The sequence below is a fragment of the Anolis sagrei genome, chromosome 10 (assembly GCF_037176765.1).
Source record: "Anolis sagrei isolate rAnoSag1 chromosome 10, rAnoSag1.mat, whole genome shotgun sequence".
In the NCBI taxonomy this organism is placed as follows: domain Eukaryota; kingdom Metazoa; phylum Chordata; class Lepidosauria; order Squamata; family Dactyloidae; genus Anolis; species Anolis sagrei.
The window spans coordinates 30,123,641-30,146,476 of NC_090030.1; the positions used below are offsets into that span (position 1 = coordinate 30,123,641).

Sequence of the window (22,836 nt, forward strand, 5' to 3'; positions counted from 1 at the left end):
CACAGCAGCGCGTGGCAGGGGACGGCTAGTATAATATAAGTGTGCATTAACAGCTTTATCTTAGCAAGTAGCTGCACCAGAGAAATAGGCATATACTCTAGGCTTAGTTTTGCCATTAATGGGTTAGGTTTAAGGTTATTTGTAGTTTTCAAGTGCAGCATTAAACACAGCAGTGCTTTTGTCCTCCCAAGTGCTGAGTTGAAGGTTCTGTTGTTGACTCCTGTGTTATATTTAATGACATCACTAACACATGCATTCCTTACGCTGCAGGCGTTAGTTGTGTCATCAACTGTAGCAGGGAGAAAGCAAAAACCTGAACTCAAAATGTGGCAGGTAAGACATGTTTATCTTCTGTCACTCTCCTTGCAAGACTGTAGCCTATAGGAGAGCTTAAGTAATTTGCTTGGGTATTGGTCAGCCAGGTAACATTAGTCTGTCTGTAGCCATGACAGTATTTTCGTTTTGTGTCTTGAGCTCTGCAGATGAATACAAATAGAGGTGCTCTAAGAAGGATCTTAATCTTAAAACAGATTACGCCAAACAAGCAGCATTAGACTGCACCTAGAGACTGGTTTCTTCGTATTAGATTTTCTATGTCAAAGCTACTTACCGTATATACTCAAGTATAAGTCGACCCAAATATAAACCGAGGCACCTAAAATTAGGAAAACATATTGACTTGAGTGTAAGCCAAGAGTGGGAAATGCAGCAACTACTGGTAAATTACCAATAGATACCAATAAAATTACATTCATTGAGGCATCAGTAGGTTAAAGGTTTTTGAATATTTACATAAAACTATAATTTAAGGTAGAATGAAATTATTATTCTCACCTTCTTCAATGTAAAAGTGCTTAAATATCATTCCAATAATAATAGAATAAAATAATAAAATGTAATAATAAAGATTGAATTAAATGTAATAATAATAGAGTAAAATAATGTAAATGTAATAACAATAACAATAAATAGAGTAAAAATAAATATTTTATATTTTTATTTATTTCGTGTCAGGGCAGCCAGTCAATTATATTACATTTCTAACAGAACAAAGCAAACAAACAGAGAAAATACAAAATGTGTGAGTTTGGTAGTTGATTAAATGTCCTTTGACCAGTATCTGGCCACTTGGAGTGCCTCTGGTGTTGCTGCAAGAAGGTCCTCCATTGTGCATGTGTCAGGGCTCAGGTTGCATTGCAGCAGGTGGTCAGTGGTTTGCTCCTCTCCGCACTCGCATGTCGAGGATTCCACATTGTGGCCCCAATTCTGAAGGTTGGTTCTGCATCTTGTGGTGCCAGAGCGCAGTCTGTTCAGCACCTTCCAAGTCGCCCAGTCCTCTGTGTGCCCAGGGGGGAGTCTCTCATTTGGTATCAGCCATTGGTTGAGGTTCTGGGTTTGAGCCTGTCACTTTTGGACTCTCGCCTCCTGAGGTGTTCCAGCGAGTGTCTCTGGAGATCTTAGAAAACTATGTCTGGATTTAAGTCGTTGACGTGTTGGCTGATACCCAAACAGGGGATGAGCTGGGGATGTCTCTGCCTTGGTCCTTTCACTATTGGCTGCCACTTCCCGGCGGATGTCAGGTGGTGCGATACCGGCTAGACAGTGTAATTTCTCCAGTGGTGTAGAGCGCAGACACCCCGTGATAATGCGGCATGTCTCATTAAGAGCCACATCCACCATTTTAGTGTGGTGAGATGTGTTCCACACTGGGCATGCATACTCAGCAGCAGAGTAGCACAGCGCAAGGGCAGATGTCTTCAACGTATCTGGTTGTGATCCCCAGGTTGTGCCAGTCAGCTTTCGTATGATATTGTTTCTAGCACCCACTTTTTGCTTGATGTTCAGGCAGTGCTTCTTGTAGGTAAGAGCACGGTCCAGAGTGACTCCCAGGTATTTGGGTGCGCTGCAATGCTCCAGTGGGATTCCTTCCCAGGTTATCTTCAGAGCTCGGGATGCTTCTCTGTTCTTGAGATGAAAGGCACATGTCTGTGTTTTAGATAATAAAGTAAAATAATGTAAATGTAATAATAATAACAATAAATAGAGTAAAAATAAATATAATAATAATGGAGTAAAATAATGTAAATGTAATATTATAGAGTAAAATAAATGTAATGATAATAATAATAATAATAATAGAGTAAATGTAATAATAGAGGAAAATAATAGTAAATATTATAATAGAGGAAAATAATAAACATAATAATAATAAAGATTGAATTAAATGTAATAATAATAGAGTAAAAATATAAATGTAATAACAATAACAATAATTATTTGGATGTCTTCCAAGCTCAGTTTAATTTTCAGTATAAGCATTAAGCAACTTGGCAAAGCTGAGAGAACATAAAGTGCTTTAAAAAAAAACAGTCCTTTTTCTTTTTAAAGTGCTGGTTTTGACCTACAAAACCCTATACGGTTCCGGCCCAGCGTATCTGTCTGAACGGATCTCCCTCTACGTCCCACCTTGGAGTTTAAGATCTTCTGGGGAGGCCCTGCTCTCGGCCCCGCCTCTATCACAAGTGAGATTGGCGGGGACGAGGAGCAGGGCCTTCTCAGTGGTGTCCCCTCACCTATGGAATTCACTCCCCGGGGAAATTAGATCAGCAACATCCCTCCTTTCCTTTAGAAGGAAATTAAAAAACATGGATTTGGGACCAGGCGTTTGGGCAATCTGGCAGATAAATAAAGAACTACGACAGCGGATAGGGATAGACTATGTGGAATGAAGTATGGACCATGAGTTGGCGAACGCTGAGCATGAGATTGGTTATTAATTGTGATATATATTGATTGTTTTAATTGTTATAACTGTTTAACTGCTGTTTTTATATGTTTTGTATTATGGTGTAGGCATCGAATTGTGCCTGTTTGTAAGCCGCCCTGAGTCCCCCCTCGGGGGTTGAGAAGGGCGGGGTAGAAGTACACGAAATAAATAAATAAATTTTGCTCAATCGCCATAAGAAAGGCTCAGTGGGCGGAACTAAAGATAATGGACAGGAGACTGAGAACACAGCCATCTTAATTTTGTAGTTTGGGAAGGCGGGGCCTCTCTGTGGCAGGGAGTGCAAATTGCCCTGCCCTAAACTACATTTCCAGAATATAGTGCTCAGAGTCTTAAAGCCCCAATGGCACCAGCCATTTAGATTCAGTTTAATAATAATAGTAAATAAAATTGTTGAATCTGGAAAGAGGACTATAGTAAGTAAGTAATAGTAGAAATCTGTGCTAAATGAATGTTATGTGGTTGTGTGTCATAAAGACAGATGGACATTCAAGGGAATTGCTGTTGTCGCTTTTTGTGTGCATAAATTGTTTTTGTGTAAACTTTTTAAAATTAGGAAAACGTATTGACTCGAGTGTAAGCCAAGAGTGGGGAATGCAGCAGCTACTGGTACATTTCAAAATAAAAATAGATATCAATGAAATTACATTAATTGAGGCATCAGTAGGTTAAAGGTTTTTGAATATTTACATAAAACTATAATTTAAGATAAGACTGTCCAACTCTGATGAAATCATTATTCAACCTTCTTCAATGTAAATGTGCTTAAATATCATTCCAATGATAATAGAGAGTGTAAAATAATAAAATGTAATAATAGATTGAGTTAAATTTAATAATAATAAAGTAAAAATATAAATGTAATAACAATGACAATAAATAGAGTAAAAAGTAAATGTAATAAGAGTAAAATAAAAGTAATTATAATAATAGAGTAAATGTAATAATAAATAGAGGAAAATAATAAATATAAAGGGCTGAGAAAAGCGGTATATAAATGAAGTAAATACATAAGATAATGTAAATGTAATAATATAGAGCAGGGGTCCTCAAACTTTTTAAACAGAGGGGCAGGTCACAGTCCCTCAAACTGTTGGAGGGACAGGTTATAATTATAATGAATGCATTCCTATGCACATATCTTATTTGTAGTTCAAAAAAACAGTTAAAACAATACAATAATTAAAATGAAGAGCAATTTTAACATATATAAACTTATTAGTATTTCAGTGGGAAGTGTGGGCCTGTTTCTGGCTGATGAGATAAGGTTGTTGTTGTTTTTGTTGTTGTTGTGTGCCTTCAAATCATTTCAGGCTTTGGTTGACCCTGAGCAAGGGCCAGGTAAATGACCTTGGAGGGCCGTATTCGGCCCTCGGACCTTAGTTTGAGGACCCCTGATATAGAGTAAAATAAATGTAATAATAATAATAATAATGATAATAATAATAATAATGTAAATGTCAGGACCCAGAAGCCTTAAACAACGCCAGACACAGATAAAAGGTTCAAACACAGCTTTATTGCAAACAAAAGGACCTACAAAGCACTTAACTTCAGTGCTAAGACCCGCTGGAGCAATTTGTCACCTAAAGAAAGTCAATATGAGTAACAAAAATATAATCCGGATTATAGTGCTGCCTAATAATCCAGATTAAACGAAAGATGAAGCGAATTGCTTAAAAATCAAAATAGGCCAAAAGCACAGTCTCTGAAGCTGGAAAAGCGTAGTTTCAAAACTCAAAGTTGTTAAAGTCACAAAGATATTAGCAAACAAAGTCCAGAAGTCCCAAAAGCGAAGTCAAACAGGTCCGTAGTCAATTCCGTTGAGAAACAAGGCTGGAACACTGGAGTCACCGAGGAAACAGGAGCACAGGAACACACGAAGCTAAAGCCCAAGACCCAAGGTGGAAAGTTGGCAGGTACAAAGAATTATGCCCCATGAAGACACTTTGCCTTCTGCGACTTGCAGTCCAAACTGAACCCACTTTTATCTCAAAGTTCTTCCTCAGAGCTTGATGAGCTCCCCACTCTCTTGTCATTACTCTTAGCTGCTCCCAAACCTGCAGCTGAATGCCCATCCCTCCACCTCTGCCAACGATTATCAGGGTTCAGATCCTGCCAACAGTCCCCTGGATGCCAATCCCCAGTGAACCCCTCAAATTCCTCACTAGAGGTGGGCTGGTTACAGATATCCCTTATGTTTTCCATACGGGTCCAATTTAACTCCTCATCATCTTCCATATCACTCCCAGTCCCAGAACTCCCTTCAAACCCAAGGAAATCTTCATCCTCTGTTGGTGCACAAAGTATTTCCCGAATACGCTTCCTTTGTAATTCCCCTTCAGACTCTGGCTCACGAGCAGCCCTCTTTACACCTCTGCTCACTTCCCCATCCCCCATCTCACAATCGGAGAAACCTGGGAACGTGTCAGTATCGCTTGGAGCCATAATGATTTCTCTAATGTGCTGACACTGCTGTTCTCCCTCTGACTCTAAAGTAGACCCGTTCTCCCTAACAACTCGAGCAACACGCTGAACTACAACAGTAAATGTAATAATAAATAGAGGAAAATAATAATAAATATTATAATAATAGAGTAAAATAATGAATGTAATAATAATAACAGAGTAAAATAATGAATATAATAATAACATTAATAAATAGAAATAATAATAAATGTAATAATAATCATAAATAAAGTAAAGTAATAAATGTAATAAAAATAATACTAGCAATAGGGTAAAATGAAGGAACTTTTTCAGCCTAAAAAGGGGGCTGAAAAACGTTGCTTATGCTCAAGTATATACGGTAAGTTTTCTCTGGATAGGGCTGCTACATGGGGCTCAATCTCCGTTTATAAATTAAGGTAGATCTCACAGATGTCTTAATAAAGCCATAGACTAGGCTCCTGAGAGGGTTTGAGTCCCTATTTAGCCATGGAAACCCACTGGGTGACTTCGGGCAAGTCACACTTTCTTAACCTAACAGGAAGGCAAGAGCAAACCACCTTTGAATGAAATCTTGCTAGGAACCTTCCTTGGAGGAAGATAGGGGCAACTAATTCCACCAGGAAAACTCCCCTCACCATGAATGAAATGCAACTTCAGAGGCACACACAACAACAATAACAGCAAATCACTAACCAAAGTTCTGTAAGTTATAAAACAGGATTGTTTTCAAACTTTACATTTCAAGATGATACTTGAAGCATCACATCTTATCATAATTACATTTACATCCAGCAAAGAAAGATCGTAGGAAGTTGCTAGCTGTTGTATGGTCAAGATATGAATCTGTTGTATGGTCACAGTACTTTCCGAGAGCATTGTTTTCATTTTCAAAAGGAAGTCATAGCAGGGTGTTCCTGACGACCTGTGATTTTTCGATTCCTTTCTAGGGGATGGTTCCTTTTGTATTTGTTGGAACCAAGGACAGTATCACAAACGCAACCGTCCTTTTGGACTACCATCTCAATTATTTAAAGGTGAGTCTTATTAATTCGATGGTTGAAAATCAATAGCTATTGATCAAAATGTTATACCTAATTGAGTATCGAATATATTTGGTTTTAATAACTTTAACCATGACTTTTAAATCACATTCTATCTTAGCTGTGTTTTGCCTTTTGTCTAATGTATTGTAATATGTGTATGTTTTAATATATGTTTTTAATATATGAACAAAATCTGGCTACCAGTATTTAAAAAATCTAAAATTACAACAGCAAAACAACAGAGAGGAAACAATCAGGGACATCTAATCACCTCTCAACAAAAGATTGCCCCAGGCACTGCCAGGCCATCAAATGCTAATCATGGTGGTCAGTTGAAACATTCACACCTATCTCCAACAGACAAGAGTCCTTTGTCCCACCCTAGTCATTCCACAGATATATAAACCCTTTTTCCTAGTTCCAACAGACCTCACTACTTCTGAGGATGCTTGCCACAGATGCAGGCAAAACGTCAAGAGAGAATGCCTCTAGAACATGACCATATAGCCCAAAAAAACCTACAACAGCCCAGTGATCCTGGCCATGAAAGCCTTTGACAATACAGCAGGAATATTGTATTCAAAGCACCCCTGACAGATAGCCATCCAGCCTCTGTTTAAAAGGTTCTAAAGAATGAGCCTCCACCACACTCCAGGGCAGAGAGTTCCACTAGTGAACAGCACTCACAGTCAGGAAGTTCTTCCTAATGTTCAGATGGAATCTCCTTTCTTGTAGTGTGTGTGTGTGTGTGTGTGTGTGTGTGTGTGTGTGTATGGCTGGATGGCTCTTTATCAGGAGGACTTTGATTATGTTTTCTTCCCCTGGTGAAGGGAGTTGGACTAGATGGCCTTAAGTATGGGGGTTCTGTGTGGGACGTTTGCCCCAGTTCTGTCGTTGGTGGGGTTCCGCAGGCTCTTTGATTGTAAGTGAACTATAAATCCCAGTAACTGCAACTCCCAAATGTCAAGGTCTATATTCCCCAAATTCCATCTGTGTTCATATTTGGGCATATGGAATATTCGTGCTACGTTTGGTGCAGATCCATCATTGTATGAGTCCACAGTGCTCTCTTGATGGAGGTGACCTACAACTCCCAAACTCAAGGTCAATGTCCACCAAACCCTTCTAGTGTTTTCTGTTGGTCTTGAGAGTCCTGTGTGCCACGTTTGGTTCAATTCCATCATTGGTGGAGTTCAGAATGCTCTGATTGTAAGTAAACTATAAATCCCAGCAACTACAACTCCCAAATGACAAAATCAATTTTTTTGAGTGATGGTCACTCCTTGGGTTAGGAGGTGTCTTGTGGCCAAATTTGGCGGCAATTCATCCAGTGATTTTTGAATTATGTTAATCCCACAAATGAACATTACATTTTTATTTATATAGGTATAGATTATTATTATTATTTAGTTGTAAACCGAGACTGACAATCTTCTTAACTATTTTTGGGAAGACTAATAAATTCTTAGTGTTTTAAGGACATCATAACTTACTAAGATTATTTATTTATTTAGAACTATTCTATCCCGATCTTCTCTAACCTCCATAGAGGGACTCAGACCAGCTCACAGCAAGGATTCAATGCTAATAGTACAATCTAAAAACATCATACAATAACAAAAAGTTAAAATACATATAGATTAAAATTACAAATAGGTCAAATCGCCAAGATAAAATCATGTCCAACTCAGTCTGTATGTGTGGTCGATAACTTTGTTCTGTATCCGGTTTCTACCATTACTCTGGGAATGCTTCCTTCCATAGCCAGGATTTCACCAGCCTCCTGAAGGACAGGGAGGGAGGGGGCAGATCTGATCCCAATCGGGATAGAGTTCCATAGCCGAGGGGCCACCACAGAAAAGGCCCTGTCTCTCGTTCCCACCAGAAGCGATTGCGAAATATTACGTAAGAATCATATTTGTTGAGTTCCAGGGCCAGAGAAACAGATGGTGGAAACAGAAGAACGGCCTGCCTTAGGGGAGCGTGCTTGCTCTATCCATGTTCAACATCTACACAAATGACCAGCCACTGCCAGAAGGGACAGAGAGTTTCATCTATGCTGATGATCGTGCCATTACTGCTCAAGCAGGGAGCTTTGAGAACAGAAGCTCTCAGAAACTCTAGGTGCTCTTATTGCCTATTACAGGAAAAACCAACTGATCCCTAATCCATCTAAAACACAGACATGTGCTTTTCCCCACGTGGTCACCGTGTATTTGCACATATGGTAATAATCCTGCGCTCGCGCAAGCAACAACGGAAAGGTCTCGAAACTACAAAGACCGTTAGAGCAGCCCCGCCCTCCTCTGCTCCCTCTATAAATAGCCCTCAGAAGGGGCTGCACTCAGTTCTTCCTATCCGCGTAAAAAGCAGCAACGGAAGGGACAACACATTATTTTACGGATAATGGCTACAACTTCTTTCAAGAAAAAAAAAGTGATTAAAATCAAAAAAATTAAGCCGAACAAGCCCTCAACTGGAGGTGAAGCGGCTCAGGTTACTCAGCAGTCTAAAGACAAACTATAAAAACCCGCTAAAGAAGGGGAAGCGGTATTAAAACACCAACCGCCAAGCAAGATGGTGTCTCTGGTGAATACTGATGAAATAACCCAAACAAATGAAGGGGCGACCCTTCAGTTTACTGCCGATGCGGGCTCAAAGGCCCTGCAAACTGTGAAAGAAAAATCTTTTACCTTTTCAATGTCCACGCCGACCCTGGCTCGAGCCTTAGGCAGCAGCCTGGAGTCAACATCGAGAGCCCCCTCTCCGCCAATGAAGCTTCTGGACAAAGGTCCTAGACGCGCTAGAGACCGTGCTCCCTCGAGGAGCGTAGCAGACAGCGCGGAGCGTTGACGCTGACGCCGCTCGACATCGAGGAGCTCAAACTCCTCCTCCAACTCCTCCTCTAGCTCCTCCCCCGCAAGGAAGCTTCACCGGAGAGGGAGGAGCCATAGAACCCAGGGAGATCCTCCTACTTCTGATAGAGAAGCGGATCCACAGTGCCTGTCTGGCTCTTCCACAGCAAGTCACTTAAACCAACAAACTCTGCCTATTGCTCCCTTTGCGAGTCAAGGGGGCCAATATCTACCGCCTCCTCCTTTTGTAAATCAAGGAGGCTTTTGGCAAATAGCGCCGAATGGGCAGATGATCTATTGTGGGGCCCTAATGCCTACACAATGGCATCCAAATGGGTCTACTATGAACAATGCTATAAATAATCCTGTAAATATTGAATCTAGACACCCAAGGAGAGTACATTCAAAGAGATCTAGAGAACCTCAAGTTCAAACTTGTGAAAATATGGATCCACAGGAACATTTGTTAACTGTTCCAGATAATGAGTTAACTCAGCTGGATAATTCTGAAACCTCTGATGAGGATGTAATTAGTCAAGATAATGTCAGGGATACAGAACATGATGCAGCTAATGAGGACTACACAAAATTTGCATCGTTACTGACTAGGATGATTCGTGCGCTTGATTTACCAACGCCTAAACCACCAGAATCAGTAGATGACCCTATGTTCCCTGCTGAGCAACAAGATTCAGTTGTTATGACTGCTCTTCCAGCATTACCATACTTGCTAAAATTGGCGAAGACAACAAAGGGCTCGCCTTCTCTAACCCCTGCAATGCCAAAAAGAGTGGATAATCTCTATAGAATAGACTTGTCCTCTGTGAACTAGTTAGCTAGACCACCAATTGCTAATACGGTCATAGCAGAGGTTGGAAATGGACAAAAGGCTAAGAAGCTGAATCCATCACCTTCTGATAAAGAAGGGAGAAAGATAGATGCCATGGGTAAGAAGTCCCACATGGCAGCAGGACTTTACACTAGGATGGCTCATTATGCTACATATATGAGTGCTTATCAAACTTTCCTTTGGAATAAGATGTTGCCATATATCGATCTCCTACCTGAGGATGAGCAACGCCTGCCAAGAGCGTTCCATTCAGAGGCTACCCTATTAGCAAAATTTCAAAAGGATTTTGCTAAACATATGGCAGAGGCAGCAGGGAAAGTCTTCAACAATGCCACCGCGATAAGGCGACATGCATGGTTGAGGGCTTCCGAGCTATCAGAAGAGGGGCGCTCTCTCGCTGAACATCTCCCGTTGCACGAGGAAGGCTTGTTTCACCCTACAACCGATGAGAAATTGAAGCATAACCAAGAAATGAAGAAGACTATGCAGATCTATGGATTCCCACGTCAAGGTTACTTCCAACCAAAGTCCCGCTGGCAGGCATCATCTTCACCATATTACAGAAGAAACACTGGTAATTTCTATGGAAATCAACAACGGCAGCGCGCCCCCCAGAACAGTAGACCATATTTTCCTAAGAAGCAGTCATATGGCGCAAAGAATAGATCAGAATAAGCCCAACCACTCAGGGGGAAACAAGCAGCGTTTTTGACACTATCCCTCCAGTTGAGGGAACGCCTGAAGTATTTAGTTTTGTTTCTCCTGTTCCAGTACCAGTTTGTTGTAATCCCACTGTTAAAATTGTTAATGTTATGAATTTGAACCTTCCTTATTTCGGAGCACGTTTAGCTCCATTTTTTGATGTCTGGTCTAGTATTACTACTGACTCTTGGGTCCTACAAATTGTTAAGGATGGTTATTTAATTGAATTTGACAAACTACCACCAGTGGGTTATGTGAAGATCACACCTTCTTCTCCTACATTGTTAGAAGAGATTACAACTTTGCTCTCTAAGGGAGCAATATGTCCAGTTCATCCATCGCTTTATGGACATTGTTTTTTCTCTAGATAGTTTCTGGTTTCTAAAAAGGGAGGTGGTCAACAGCCAATATTGGATTTACGGGGAGTTAACAGGTTTATAAGTACTAAAAAATTTCGAATGGTGTCTCTTAAGACAATTCTTCCTTTACTGAATAAAGGAGTGTGGTTTGCAACTGTGGATTTAGAAGGCGCTTATTTTCATATCTCAATTAATGTACAGCACCGCAGATTCCTAACCTTCATGGTTTACCTGTATATAGACGATTGGCTAATAATACTAGCAAATTCGAGGGAAAAATTGGTATCTCACATCAGCAAAACATTTATTTATTTATTTATTTACTTGTATACTGCAGTTTCTCAGCCTAACAGGCGACTCAACGCGGTTTACAACAAAGGTACAACAGTCAACGATATACAATTTAAAACCATAAAAGCATAATACACAATATTGACACAACAATAACAACCCAATGCATCTCATGACTAAAATCGTGATCCAGTTTCGTCGTCCATATTACCATTCCTGTAATCATCACATTCATTGCACCGATTAACCAAATGCCTGTTCGAACATCCAGGTTTTTAATCTTCTTCGGAACACCATCAGCAAGGGAGCTGATCTTACCTCCATGGGAAGGGCGTTCCATAGCCGAGGGGCCACCACAGAAAAGGCCCTGTCTCTCGTCCCTGCCAGCCGCACCTGTGAAGCAGGCGGTATAGAGAGCAGGGCCTCCCCAGAAGATCTTAGGGTCCTGGTGGGCTGATAGACCGAGATACGTTCGGATAGGTAGGTTGGGCCAGAACCGTTTAGGGCTGGCCAACACCAGCACTTTGAATTGAGCCCGGTAGCAAATCGGCAGCCAGTGGAGCTGGTGCAGCAGAGGAGTTGTATGCTCCCTGCGCTCCGCTCCTGTTAGTATCATGGCTGCCGAGCGTTGGACTAATTGGAGCTTCCGAGCCATCTTCAAAGGCAACCCCACGTAGAGAGCATTGCAGTAGTCTAAGCGGGATGTAACCAGAGCGTGGACTACCGTGGCCAAGTCAGACTTCCCAAGGTACGGGCGCAGTTGGCGCACGAGTTTTAACTGTGCAAATGCTCCCCTGGTCACCGCCGAAACCTGGGGTTCCAGGCTCAGCGATGAGTCCAGGATCACACCTAAACTGCGAACCTGCGCCTTCAGGGGGAGTGCGACCCCATCCAACACAGGCTGTAACCCTATACCCTGTTCAGCCTTACGACTAACCAGGAGTACCTCTGTCTTGTCTGGATTCCATTTCAATTTGTTCGCCCTCATCCAGACCATCACAGCGGCCAAGCACCGGTTCAGGACCTCGACAGCCTCCTTAGTAGCAGGTGGAAAGGAGCTCTTCTCCAGTCCCTAGGTCTGATAGTGAACTGGGAGAAATCCAATCTCATTCCTTCAAGACGAATGCAGTTCATTGGAGCCCTTCTGGATTCGGTATCGCAGAGGGCTTACCTGCCCGAAGAACGTTTCGTAAAGTTACAAAACTTAGTGCTACAGGCAGTACAACGAGATGTCGTCAAAGCAAAACAGGTCCAAATTCTGTTAGGCCACATGGCGTCAACGACTGCAGTGACTCCGCATGCACGACTTCACTTCAGACCACTACAGTCTTGGTTCCTGTCGGTTTTCAACCCGTTGTTACACAGATCCAGTATGCACCTATCTTTTCCTGGGGAGCAACGCAAGGAACTAATGTGGTGGTCAGAGCGCCAGAATGTGTGTATTGGTCTGCCATTCCAACAGCTCAGACCTACAAAAATTCTAACTACGGACTCCTCTCTCATGGGTTGGGGAGCACATGTGGATGGGCTAACAACCCAAGGGACTTGGACAACATTAGAGTCCAAAAATCATATAAACCTCCTAGAACTACTCGCAGTAGAGAAAGCTTTAAAGTCGTTCGAACCAGTTCTAAGAAATCAGGTGGTCCAGTTGGTTACAGACAACACCACCGTGATGTTTTACATAAACAAGCAGGGAGGGACACATTCCAAAGGGCTACTAGCAATGACACTCAAGGTTTGGAATTGGTGTATAGAACGGGGCATACACCTGTTAGCAATCCACCTGCCAGGGGAGCAAAATGTGCTAACGGATTATTTGAGCAGAAATCCTCTCGCCCACCACGAGTGGACTCTAAACAGACAGGTGACAGCTCTAATTTTTCAGGCTTGGGGTGAACCAGAGGTAGATCTTTTTGCATCAGTAAAGAACAGTCAATGCCGACTGTTCTGCGCTTGGGAGTACCGGAATGCAATGCCGATCTGCCTCAGGGATGCTTTCCTGCTGCACTGGGGAGAAAGGAGGATTTATTTGTTTCCTCCGTTTCCCATCATACTTCGAGTGGTGTCAAAGTTGCTTCACGATCAAGCACAGGGTATCTTGATAACTCCTTGGTGGCCAAGGCAGCCTTGGTTCTCTTTGACCCTTCAGATGTCCAGGGGGATTTTCAAACCGCTTCCAAAGCAGGAGGACCTACTGTCAGAACAAGATGGTCGGGTTCTGTACCCGGATGTCCACAGCTTGAGGTTGACGGCATGGCGCATATTCCCAGTCCAATAAGCCAAGTACCTCCGCTTTCAACACCAGTAAGGAAAATTATGGAAGCAGCCCAGAGACAGTCAACAAAAAGATCTTATGTTTATAAATGGAAGAGATTCACGAAATTTGCTTCAGAAAGGAATGTGGAACCCTTTAAAGCCCCAATTTCCTCGATTTTAGATTTTTTAGCGCATTTAGTGGATGTAGGGTTGTCTTGGTCGTCACGGAAGTGCTACCTTGCGGCCCTATCTTGGTTTAGGAGGAAGGTAAATTTGCCTTCTTGTTTCACTGACCCTTTGGTGTCGCTCTTTATGAAAGGTTTGAAGAATTTAAAACCGCCGGTCTCACCGGTGGTCGCACCATGGAACCTGGAACTGGTGCTCACAGCCTTGACTAAGCCTCCATTTGAACCTTTGACGGCAGTGGATATAACCTATTTGTCCTGGAAGACAGCTTTTCTAGTTGCTGTTACATCGGCTCGTAGGGCAGGAGAGTTGTGCGCATTGAGGTGTGATGAACCTTACATAAGGTTCCATAGGGACAAGGTAGTTTTGAGGACTGATGTTTCTTTCCTTCCCAAAGCCACGAGTAGATTCCATATGTCGCAGGAAATGATGTTACCAGCCCTTTTTCGGGATCCTGTTTCTCCACTGGAGAAGAGGCTGCATTTATTAAACGTGCGTAGAGCACTCATTTACTACGTAGATAGAACCAGACAGTATAGGAAGTCCACACGACTATTTTTGAAATATAGGAATGACGCTGCGGGCCTTCCAGTCTCTTTCTTGTCATGCCTCAGGACTTCTGGCTGCTTTTTGACGTCGGAAGAACTGAGTGCAGCCCCTTCTGAGGGCTATTTATAGAGGGAACAGAGGAGGGCGGGGCTGCTCTAACTGTCTTTGTAGTCTCAAGATCTTTCCGTTGTTGCCTGCGCGAGCGCAGGATTATTACCATATGTGCAAATACACAGGTGACCACTTGGGAAACTACGTTTACAGGTAAGCAACCTATATTTTCACCTTAAGAACAGACAAGCATCACAAGTTCTGAGGATGACCTGGGAAGGAATCCCACTGGAGCATTGAAGCACACCCAAATACCTGGCAGTCACCCTGGACCGTGCTCTGGCCTACAAGAAGCACTGCCTGAACATCAAGCAAAACATGGGCACTAGAAACAATATCATACGAAAGCTGACTGGCACAACCTGGGGATCACAACCAGACACAGTAAAGACATCTGCCCATGCACTTTGCTACTCTGCTGCTGAGTACACATGCCCAGTGTGGAACGCATCTCACCATGCTAAAACAGTGGATGTGGCTCTTAATGAGACATGCCGCATTATCACGGGGTGTCTGCGCCCTACACCACTGGAGAAATTACACTATTTTGCCAATATTGCACCACCTGACATCCGCCAGGAAGTAGCAGCCAGTAGTGAAAGGGCCAAGGCAGTGACATCTCCAGCACACCCCCTGTTTGGGTATCAGCCAGCACATCAACAACTTAAATCAAGAAATAGTTTTCTAAGATCTACAAAGACACTTAGTGGAACACCTCAGCAAGCGAGAGTCCAAAAGTGGCAGGCTCAAACCCAGAACCTCAATCAGTGGCTGATACCAAATGAGAGGCTCCCCCCTGGACACACAGAAAACTGGGCGACTTGGAAGGCACTGAACAGACTGTGCTGTGGCACCACGAGATGCAGAGCCAACCTTAAGAAATGGGGCCACAAAGTGGAGTCCATGACATGCGAGTGTGGAGAAGAGCAAATTACAGACCACCTGCTGCAATGCAACCTGAGCCCTGCCACATGCACAATGGAGGACCTTCTTGCAGCAACACCAGAGGCACTCCAATTGGCCAGATACTGGTCAAAGGACATTTAATCAACTACCAAGCTTGCAAACTTGGTGTTTTGTCTGTTTGTTTGTTTTGTTTTGTTTTGTTAAAAATGTAATACAACTGTCTGGTTCCTCCTGGCACGATAAATAAATAAATCATTAGCACCAACTCAGTCATTTCTTTCCTATAGGAAGTGGATCAACTGCGTTTGGAAAGACTGCAAATTGATGAACAGCTTCGGCAGATTGGAGCCACGTCTCGACCTCCGCCCAATCGCACGGATAAAGAAAAGGGCTACATGTCGACTGATGACGGCCCAGGGCTTGGGCGAGGGAGCCGGCCCTACAGAAACAGGGGCCACAGCAGGCGCGGTCCAGGCTATGCTTCAGGTACGTTGTGTGTGTCCTGGGTTTCATCTGCTCTGTCGTTTTTATTCAGAATGGTTGTATCTTTGGATTTTAGGAAAAGTAGTAGTTTATGAACTTTTAACAGCCCTGAAAGCATGAATGGGTTGCATATAAGAAAATGTGTTATATTTATAGCCTGCTACCTCTGTTGCCTCATTCGTTCCGTTATTTGTTGCCTGTCCAAATGTCCTCATTTGTATCAGCTCAAAATATCCAAAACTAGTGTATGGGATTTCTTTCCCTTCTGAATCTTAGCACGATACTGTGGGGCAGGTTGAAATTATGATTTGGGATTGCTCAATGTGTATCATGGCTCAGCTTGGTTCCCCAAGTGCAGCCTTGTGTTCTGACATGTTGAGCCATATGGGATGCTAAATATTCATATATAGTGAATGTAGTGTTCATTCTGAAATATAAACCTATTTACTTAGCTGATAACTGATTTGCTGAAAGATTGTTCCAGCTGTTTTCATATTTAAGGCCAGATATGATTTTAGGTCATTCTTATGGTTTTTTTGAGCTGAATTCGGATCTGTGTTTATTTTTTCTCTATGATGTGTAGTTTTTGCAGTAAGGCTAATTGAATAATAAATAATATAATAATAATAAATTTTATTTCTACCCCGCCACCATCTCCCCGATGGGGACTCGGAGCAGCTTATTTTATTTATTTATTTATTTATTTCGGTTGCTTCTACCCCACCCTTCTCACCCCGGAGGGGACTCAAGGCGGCTTACAAAAGCAAGGCACAATTCAATGCCCGCATCACATAACAGCAATAAGACAAATAACATCAGTTAACAGAAAACAGCAATTCTAGCAATAACATCAATTAACAGAAAACAATAATTATTGTAAGGCAAAAACAACCATAAAACCAATAAAAGCAATAAAACCAATACAAACGCGTTTCGCAATATCATAGTTCAAATTCCAATTCCACATTGTCAGTCCTTTCAGTCCTATCCATCTGGTTGTCCATATCTAGTTGTCAGATTGCCCAAAGGCCGGATCCCACAACCACGTCTTTACCTTCCTCCTGAAGGAGAGGAGGGATGTTGATGCCCTAATTTCCCCTGGGAGTGAGTTCCACAGGTGAGGGGCCACCACTGAGAAGGCCCTGCTCCTCGTTCCCACCAGCCTCACTTGTGATAGCGGTGGGGTCGAGAGCAGGGCCTCCCCAGATGATCTCAATTTCAGGGGTGGGACGTAGAGGGAGATACATTCAGACAGATACACTGGACCGGAACCGTAAAGGGTTTTGTAGGTCAAAACCAGCACCTTGAATTGTGCTCGGAACTGAACCGGCAGCCAGTGGAGCTGACATAGCAGGGGGGCGGTGTGCTCCCTGTATGTCGCTCCGGTGAGCAATCTGGCTGCCGCCCGTTGGACTAGTTGAAGTTTCCGAACAGTCTTCAAAGGCAACCCCACGTAGAGTGTGTTGCAGTAGTCTATTCGGGATGTAACAAGAGCGTGGAACACTGTGGCCAGATCAGACTTCCCAAGGTACGGGCGCAACTGGTGCACAAGTTTTAGTTGTGCAAAAGCTCTCCTGGCCACCGCTGAGACCTGAGGTTCCAGGCTCAGCGATGAGTCCAGGATCACTCCCAGGCTGCGAACCTGCGCTTTCAGGGAGAGTGTAACTCCGTCCAGCACAGGCTGTAACCCTATGCCCTGTTCGGCCTTACGACTGACCAGTAGGACCTCTGTCTTGTCTGGATTCAGTTTCAATTTGTTACATGGGGCCAAGCCCGGACAACAAAATACAGCAATAAAATCCAAACATATATAATAGACAACAACAACATTATCAAAATGACATTAAAAATGATAATAAAATAATAATAGTAATAAAATAAAATAAAAATTCCAATAGACACAATCACAATAGAGATGACAATGGGCGCGCCACATATTCCAAATAAAAAACAATTAACAGACTATGATGAGATAAAATAGGAGCAGGATGTTAAAATGGAACTCATAAAACACAGAGTTGTGGGACAGAACATCCTATTTGGAGGGCACAAACTCCATTCGCCGAAAATGTTGAGGGGGTGTAAAATATCATGATGTGCACCTACTCGCCAAAGGCACAGCGGAAAAGCCAGGTTTTGAAGTTCTTTTTAAATGTTTGAATAATTAGAATAAATAGAATCAAATTGGTATCAGTGCATAAATGCATTAATTATTCAATTAGCTAATACAGCTGTCACAAGAGCTGTATTATTTCTGTGTACGAACCCACGTGATCTCTTCGATCATCTGGAGAGGCCCTGCTCTTGCTCCCGCCCCCTTCGCAGGCGCGATTGGTGGGGATGAGGGAGAGGGCCTTCTCTGTGGTGGCCCCCCGATTCTGGAACTCACTCCCCAAGGATATCAGACAAGCCCCCACATTGGCAGTCTTTCGGAGGAGCCTGAAAACATGGCTGTTCCAGTGTGCCTTCCCTGAATCTGGAAACAATGCCCTGCTCTGATTAATTCCCTGCAATTGTCCTCAGAAACACTTTACTATCTGTTGGGTTGGTCTCCCTACATTATCTTTTAAAACCCTCCTGCTTAGATACATCCTACCTCTGTTCACACCCAGTGTTTATTTTTAAAAAAATTAATTTATTGCATCTGGCCCGGTCATAAGCTTTTAAATTCTCTGTGTTGTTATTTATATGTAAGCTATATTAATTGTACTGTTTTATTTGCTTGCTGTTTTGTTTTTACTGATGTGTTGTTGGGCTTGGCCTCATGTAAGCCGCCTTGAGTCCCCTTGGGGAGATGGTGGCGGGGTATAAATAACATTATTATTGTTGTTGTTGTTGTTGTTGTTGTTGTTGTTGTAGTCTATATCAGCAAATCCTTGTGATCGTAATTTAATCTGCATATTATACTTGTTAAAGAAAATCTAATTCATATTGTAGTAGTTGAAGGATCGCACCAGATTGCTCATCTGGCTGTCAGCATGTGCATAACATGTCTTTCAAGCCCTTTAGCAAAGTTATCTCATACTTCAAATGCTGTATTGTAATAATAAGGCTTCTGGAGGTAAGGTCGCTCTTCTAAAAAGGCTAAACTCTTTGAATCATCCCAAATGAAAATGCAGTGAAACGGGTGACAAACTTGTGGTCTTTCAGTTGTTTGGGCCTCCAACTCCCAGAAGCCCTAGTCAGCTTGTACAATTGCCAGGAATTCTGTGAGCTGAAGTCCAAAACACCTGGAAGGCCACAAATTTTAATCTATTGCGGAAGCGTGCTGGGCCCATAACCCTAGTTGGGCGAGAGGGCTTATTAACAAAAGACCCTCCCCATAAATGTACAGCAGCGTGACCCAACACCAGTAGCTCAAAGTGATAAAAAGAACAAAAACTTACAGACCAATGTTATCTCTCCCATAGGAGACTTTTCTTTGTAGTAAAATAATATGGTTACATTAAAAAAGGCAATATTTCCATAACACAAATAAAGTCCTTTATACTTACTTCTTTGCTTCCCTTCCTCATGCAGCTTCACTCTCACTGAGCTTTCTCTCACACTGAACTTACACAGGAGCTCCACACAGGAGCTTTTTACACACAGAAGGCCTTCAATCTGGGGCTTTGTTCTCACAGAGCCTCCTCTAACAAAGAACTTATACTGGAGCTTCACACAGTAGCTTTTTACACACAGCAGCATTTATATTGGAGCTTTCTCACTTGAGGCTTCTCTCACACAGAGGTTTACCTCACACTTCTCAGAACAACACTAGCTTTGGCCCACTTACTCTAACAGGCTTCGGCCTACTAATTCTTTCAGTCTTGTCTCACACTTGCGTCTCCAGCTCCCAGAAACCCTAGCCAGCTTGTCCAATTGCCAGGAATTCTGTGAACTGAAGTACAAAACACCTGGAAGGCCACAAGTTTGATTCCATTGCAATAAAGCCTCCATTGCCATTGAGAAATACTACAGGAAGAATCCTCTGTTTCCTGGCTGATCTGGTGTCTTTACAAAACGGTTTCCATGTTTGCTGTGTCAGGAAAAATTACCCAAGTCCCTATAAGATGGGTAAATTCATTAGTGTGAGCTTTCTATGGACAAGAGCCTCCTCCAAGCAGTTGGTTGGTTTTTTACAAGATATGAAAACAGACTGTGGTATGTCTTGGTTTTTTTAAACTCTTGATAGGAACTAACTCTGAAGCATCAAATGCTTCTGAAACAGAGTCTGACCACCGAGACGAACTTAGCGACTGGTCTTTAGCCCCAGCAGAAGAAGAACGGGACAACTACCTTCGCCGAGGAGACGGCCGGAGACGTGGCGGAGGGGCGCGTGGCCAAGGCGGCCGAGGCCGAGGGGGCTTCAAAGGTCAGTTGCTTGACCACATCAGAGGAACCAACAAACTTAAGAGTCCTATCTAAGTCCTCTACAGTGGATAGATTTGAAACTGAGGGACAGACATTTTCCTCAGATGTCCTTTAAAAATGGCAAGACCAAAACCATATGCCTCATTTATTTATTTATCATGTCAGAATCGCTTCTGACATGATAAATTGAGGGTAACAGAGTTAAAAACTTGGCATGATACTAAATGTCCTTTGACATTTCAAGTGCCTCTGGTGTGGCTGTAAGATGGTCCTCCATTGTAGCAGGGGCCAGACTGCATTATAATAAGTGGTCTGTGGTTTGTTCTTCTCCACACTCACATGCCGTGGACTCCACTTTGTAGACACATTTCTTAAGGTTGGCTCTGCATCTTGTGGTACCAGAGCATAGTCTGTTCAGCGCCTTCCAAGTCACCAGTCTTCTCTGTCCCCAGGAGGGTGTTTATCATCTGGTCTCAGTCACGGATTGAGGTTCCATCTGTATACTCTACAGATGGTATTTCTAATCCCATATAGCATCTATAAAATCTTATAAAACTACATCTCTTTCAGTGTAATGTTGGCTAAGCAATATAATTTTTCCAGTGGTGTGGGGTGTAGATATCCTGCTATAATACTTTTTTAAAAAAATACATACCGTACACACACAAAACATTGACAATTCCCACCACCAACACGAGGATTGTTTTCTTTTACATATTCATTTCTTTTTGAGACAATCTTTATATCTTTATCTTTATACATTTCCATCCTATATACTATATAACATTTGTATCTTATTTTTTATGGCTTGATCTCCGGATTGATTCAAGATATAGTTCTTTACCCTTGTCCATCTTTCTTCCATTTCTCTCATTCTATTTTGATTGTTTTTTAAATCATTTAATTTCACCTTCATAATTTTGAATTCCATTTGCTCCACCATATATTGGTACCATTTATTAACTGTCCATTTTGATTTATTTTTCCACCCTTATACTATTACTGCTTGTGCACATTCAATTATTGCTTCTTTTATTTCCCTTTTATTTCCCATTTCCTCTTTTTTAATACCGCTATTTCCTTTGTTATGACCTACTCATTTCCTAGTATTTAATTTGACTCATTTTTATAGTCTGCCAAAAATATTGTACATATTTTCATTCCCACATCATGTGCACAAACCGCCATTTCTGATGGCATCCATGCCAGCACTAACTACTCCCCTTTTTAGCCTGCGATTTTATTTATTTATCGTGTCATCAGCAACCATACCATTGTATTACATTTCTAACAGAACAAAACAAACACACAGATTAAAAAAAAACAGATTTTGCAAACTTGGTAGTTGGTTAAATGTCCTTTGACCAGTATCTGGCCACTTGGAGTGCCTCTGGTGTTGCCGCAAGAAGGTCCTCCATTGTGCATGTGGCAGGGCTCAGGGTGCATTGCAGTGGTCAGTGGTTTGTTCTTCTCCGCACTCGCATGCCGTGGATTCCACCCTGTAGCCCCATTTTTGAAGGTTGGCTCTGCATCTTGTGGTACCAGAGCGCAGTCTGTTCAGCGCCTTCCAAGTCACCCAGTCTTCTGTGTGCCCAGGGGGGAGTCCCTCATCTGGTATCACCCATGGATTGAGGTGCTCGGTTTGGGCCTGCCACTTTTGGACTCTCGCTTGCTGAGGTGTTCCAGCGAGTGTCTCTGTAGGTCTAAGAAAACTATGTCTTGATTTAAGTCATTGACGTCCTGGCTGATACCCAAACAAGGGATGAGCTGGAGATCTCTCTGCCTTGGTCCTTTCACTATTGGCTGCTACTTCCCGGCGGATGTCAGGTAGTGCAATACCGGCTAAGCAGTGTAATTTCTCCAGTGGTGTGGGCCGCAGACACCCTGTGATAATGCGGCATGTCTCATTAAGAGCCACATCTACTGTTTTATTGTGGTGAGATGCGATAATACAGCATGTCACATCCACTGCTTTAATGTGATGAGATGTGTATCACAGTGGGCATTTTTATTCGGCAGCAGAGTAGTTGTGATCCCCAGGTTATGTCAATCAAGTTTCATACGATATTATTTCTAGCACCCACTTTTTGCTTGATAGTCAGGCAATGCTTCTTACAAGTCATAGCACGGATAGACTCAGACTTATTTATTTATTTATTTATTTACTTTATTTCTATACCGCTTTTCTCAGCCTTCAGGCGACTCAAAGCCTCACACTGTGAGGCTTTCTCACAGGCTGAGACCTTTCTCCCACTGAGGTTTACCTCAGTCTGACTACTGCTAAGCTACATGCACACCTGCTTATATAGAACTGCAGCTTTTGCTAAGTCATTGCATCCATTTAACCCTTTCAGTGTTGACTCACATTTTTGTAATTAAAAATAACTACCGTATATACTTGAGTATAAGCCGACCCGACTATAAGCCAAGGTACCTAATTTTATGACAAAAAACTGGGAAAACATATAGACTCAAGTATAAGCCAAGGGTGAGAAATGCAGCCACTACTGGTGAATTTCAAAATAAAAATAGATACTAATAAAATTACATTAATTGGGGCATCAGTAGAGTAAATATTAAATAAAATTGTAATTTAAGATAAAGCTGTCCAACTCTGATTAAACCATTATTCTAACCTTCTTCAATGTAAATG

The 22,836-nt window shown here is 42.3% G+C and overlaps 1 protein-coding gene across 7 annotated transcripts in view; it reads left to right on the top strand.

Annotated features, from left to right (window-relative positions):
- The window catches only part of FMR1 (fragile X messenger ribonucleoprotein 1), an 87,240-nt gene that overhangs the window by 45,295 nt on the left and 19,109 nt on the right, over nt 1-22,836 (top strand). For 2 of the 7 annotated variants that reach the window (XM_060756449.2, XM_060756452.2), the window contains exons 11-14: nt 271-333; nt 6,184-6,270; nt 15,635-15,833; nt 20,041-20,184. In XM_060756449.2, the coding sequence (XP_060612432.2) occupies nt 271-333; nt 6,184-6,270; nt 15,635-15,833; nt 20,041-20,184 (493 nt within the window). Of the gene's footprint in view, nt 1-270; nt 334-6,183; nt 6,271-15,634; nt 15,834-20,004; nt 20,185-22,836 lie in introns of all 7 variants that reach the window. The other 5 variants (XM_060756448.2, XM_060756450.2, XM_060756451.2 and 2 more) reach the window with 3 other exon arrangements.